The 3,048-nt window shown below is 46.9% G+C and overlaps 1 protein-coding gene across 1 annotated transcript in view; it reads right to left on the bottom strand.

Annotated features, from left to right (window-relative positions):
- Positions 1 to 2,006: 2,006 nt before the first annotated feature.
- The window catches only part of fam184aa (family with sequence similarity 184 member Aa), a 102,282-nt gene continuing 101,240 nt past the window's right edge, over positions 2,007 to 3,048 (bottom strand). The window contains exon 21 of the mRNA XM_063224097.1: positions 2,007 to 2,657. Within this exon, the coding sequence (XP_063080167.1) occupies positions 2,649 to 2,657 (9 nt within the window). The 3' untranslated portion in view covers positions 2,007 to 2,648. The remainder of the gene's footprint in view (positions 2,658 to 3,048) is intronic.

Genomic DNA, 3,048 nt, shown 5'->3' on the forward strand with positions numbered 1-3,048 from the left:
CAGCCACAGGCTTCGTGCTCTCACTTGCAGGACAGACAGGCTAAGAAGGTCCTTTGTCTAATGGCACATTCAACTGCCCAAGATGACAGAGCTGGCCCAGATTGGGAAACATCTTGGCGTGTGTGTGTGTGTGTGTGTGTGTCTGTGTGTGTGTGTGTGTGTGTGTGTGTGTGTGTGTGTGTGTGTGTGTGTGTGTGTGTGTGTGTCTGTGTGTTTATTTATGTAGGCCTACCTACTTGACACTTGAATTTCCCCCTGAGGATCAATAAAGTTTCTCTACTCTCTACTCTACTTCCTAACCACTGGTTCTCAAAATGGGGTCCGGCCCGGGGAACACTTGGTGTGGCCTAGGCTACGCAACGCATTGTCTGATATCCGTGAAAACCTTCATCAACCAAAAATCGACCAAAATGCCATCAACTGTACTGTACATCTAACAGAACAAATGGATACAAACCTGTATGGTTAAGAGTTGTGTTGTGACTATGAGGGATGCCTTTTTTCTGCTCCATGAGGGGTCCCTGGTCTAAAAAAGCCCGCCACTTCACCACTAAAGTCGCCATGGAACACACAGCCTGGCTTCAATCAATCCATTACATGTGAACTGAAATCTTTAGGGCGATGCCTGAAATGTTCACTTGTTTCCTACATAGTACACTTCACTACATAGGGTGCAAGGTGCTTAGGTGCATGATTAGTTTTCTACCTTAAAGGAACTAATGTGCATGCAGAAACCTTTGTCGTGAACGAGTGAATGTTTAGGCTTGAGACCAAGGCAATGAGTCATTTGGGATTTGAAGAACACATGAATTATGTACAGTAGGTCTGCAGATGTGTGTGTATATGAGGTGTGTCTGAATTGAATTGAGAGTCCAATAAGGCAGAGAATGTGCGCACATCAGTGGCACAGGTGCTGGACAAAAATAAAATAACTGAAGTAAATAATAAATGTCCGCAACACTTAACGCTCCCAGTTGTTTAATGGCACGACGTTTCGGACCTTAGACCTTCTTCAAGTGCAACCCTTGAAGTGCAACACTTGGAGAAGGACTAAGGTCCGAAAGGTCGTGCCATTAAACAACTGGGAGCATTAAGTGTTGCGGACATTTATTATTATCTTCAAAGAATTGAGAGTCCCCATTTCCCGCCTCATCGGGGATAGAAAACACTTCAAATTCACCAGGAGAATGGGCTTTGTTTGGAGAGCTGGGAGAGCACATTAGCAACCTGATGCATACTGTAGTGTGTGTCAGCGCTGGCCTGGGGGAGAAATAGGGCCCGGGCACTTTTGGCTTAAAGGGGCCCCTCATAATTAGCCGGTGCAGAACTCACTCACCGGTGGGCCCCACACCCTCATGGGCCCCTATTATTATTACTTTTATTATTATTTTACATTTCTGAAAATAGGGTCCCACGAGTGTGCGGGGCCCACCGGGAAATATCCGCTATGCCATATGGCCAGTCCAGCCCTGTGTGAGTAATAAATGAAGTGGGTTGCTAATGTATTTCTGTAAATGGGGCATGCTCGGTTGCACCACTGTGAACATTATCATGCGAGGGAGGAATAGTTTTCCGTTTTAAGCGAGAAAACTGTACACATACACCTAGGTAGCTCACATGTTCATCCAGTGGCCATCTTTTGTGCATCTATGTTTTTTTGCCAGCATACGTACATAACTATCTACAAAAAAATCTACAAGAATAACTTATGTGTCTTTGTGTGAAATAAAATATAAGCCTATTTTTTAGTATTTGTCAACACACTACACTTCTGCTGTGATGTTCAATATCTTTTCCCACCAAAATCAGGTTTATGCATGATGAATTTACCTGTACTTCCAGTTCTATTTGTGAAGTAACCTCACTTGTCCACACACACTGCATTACTTCATCTGTGATTAAAGCTTTTAAGAAGCACTATACAAAACCAACATCTGACCAGGTTTTTATTACTCATAACAGACTGAAGATTAATATAAATATATATTTATATATAGTGCAATTTGTTCAAAAACTGGCAAGACATTTATTTTTTAAACAGTAATGGTCCGTTATATCTATTCCAATGCAGTCCGTTCAACATTTATTGTAAAGGACAACCTGCAACGTCAGGTGTCAAACACAAATAATGCATGTTTATGAGAACAGTTCATTGTAATACAAAAAGGGTCATGTGCATTATTTTGTCTTTTTTTGATATTGCATAAAATCCTTCAACAAAAACAAAAACAAAAACAAACCTAACCAAAAAACCTAAAGAAATAAAATCACAGTGAATGGCACATTGAATGACGGCTTGTGTGTGTGTGTGTGTGTGTGTGTGTGTGTGTGTGTGTGTGTGTGTGTGTGTGTGTGTGTGTGTGTGTGTGTGTGTGTGTGTGTGTGTGTGTGTGTGTGAAAGAGAAACAGGAAGAAGAGAGAGAGAGAGAGAGTCTGTCTGTCTTGGCGGATGCGGTTTGTTGATGGTGCTCTTGCAGGTCGTCACATGCGCTTGAAGTCGACGGCCGTGCGTTTGCGTGGGCGTGGGCTGAGTGTGGGCTGAGTGTGGGTGTGGGTGAGGGAGGTCAGGTCAGAAAGAGAAGTACTGGGAGAGAAGCTCCGGCGGCTCGGGCTCTTTCGGGACCACCGTGGAGGCGGAGGGGTCCACCTCAGGAGGGCTGTAACGGAGAGAGGCGGGGCAGGACGGGGTGGGGGTTAGGTCAGGGCGGGGCGGGGTGGGGAGAGGTGGGGTAGTGGGGGTGGCGGGGCGGGGTGAGGGGTAGGGCAGGGCGGGGTGGGGAGAGGTGGAGGGGTGGGGAGAGGCGGGGAGAGGTGGGGGGTAGGGCAGGGCGGGGTGGGGAGAGGCGGAGGGGTGGGGAGAGGCGGGGAGAGGTGGGGGGTAGGGCAGGGCGGGGTGTGGAGAGGCGGAGGGGTGGGGAGAGGTGGGGTAGTGGGGGAGGCAGGCCGGTGAGTGAATTGACACTCACATACCCATTACACACACAAATAAGTAAACGGTACGTACAAGGACAGATGCGCGCATTCACACACATACACGCATGAGCTCAC

This window comes from Engraulis encrasicolus, chromosome 19 (genome assembly GCF_034702125.1).
Source record: "Engraulis encrasicolus isolate BLACKSEA-1 chromosome 19, IST_EnEncr_1.0, whole genome shotgun sequence".
In the NCBI taxonomy this organism is placed as follows: Eukaryota; Metazoa; Chordata; class Actinopteri; order Clupeiformes; family Engraulidae; genus Engraulis; species Engraulis encrasicolus.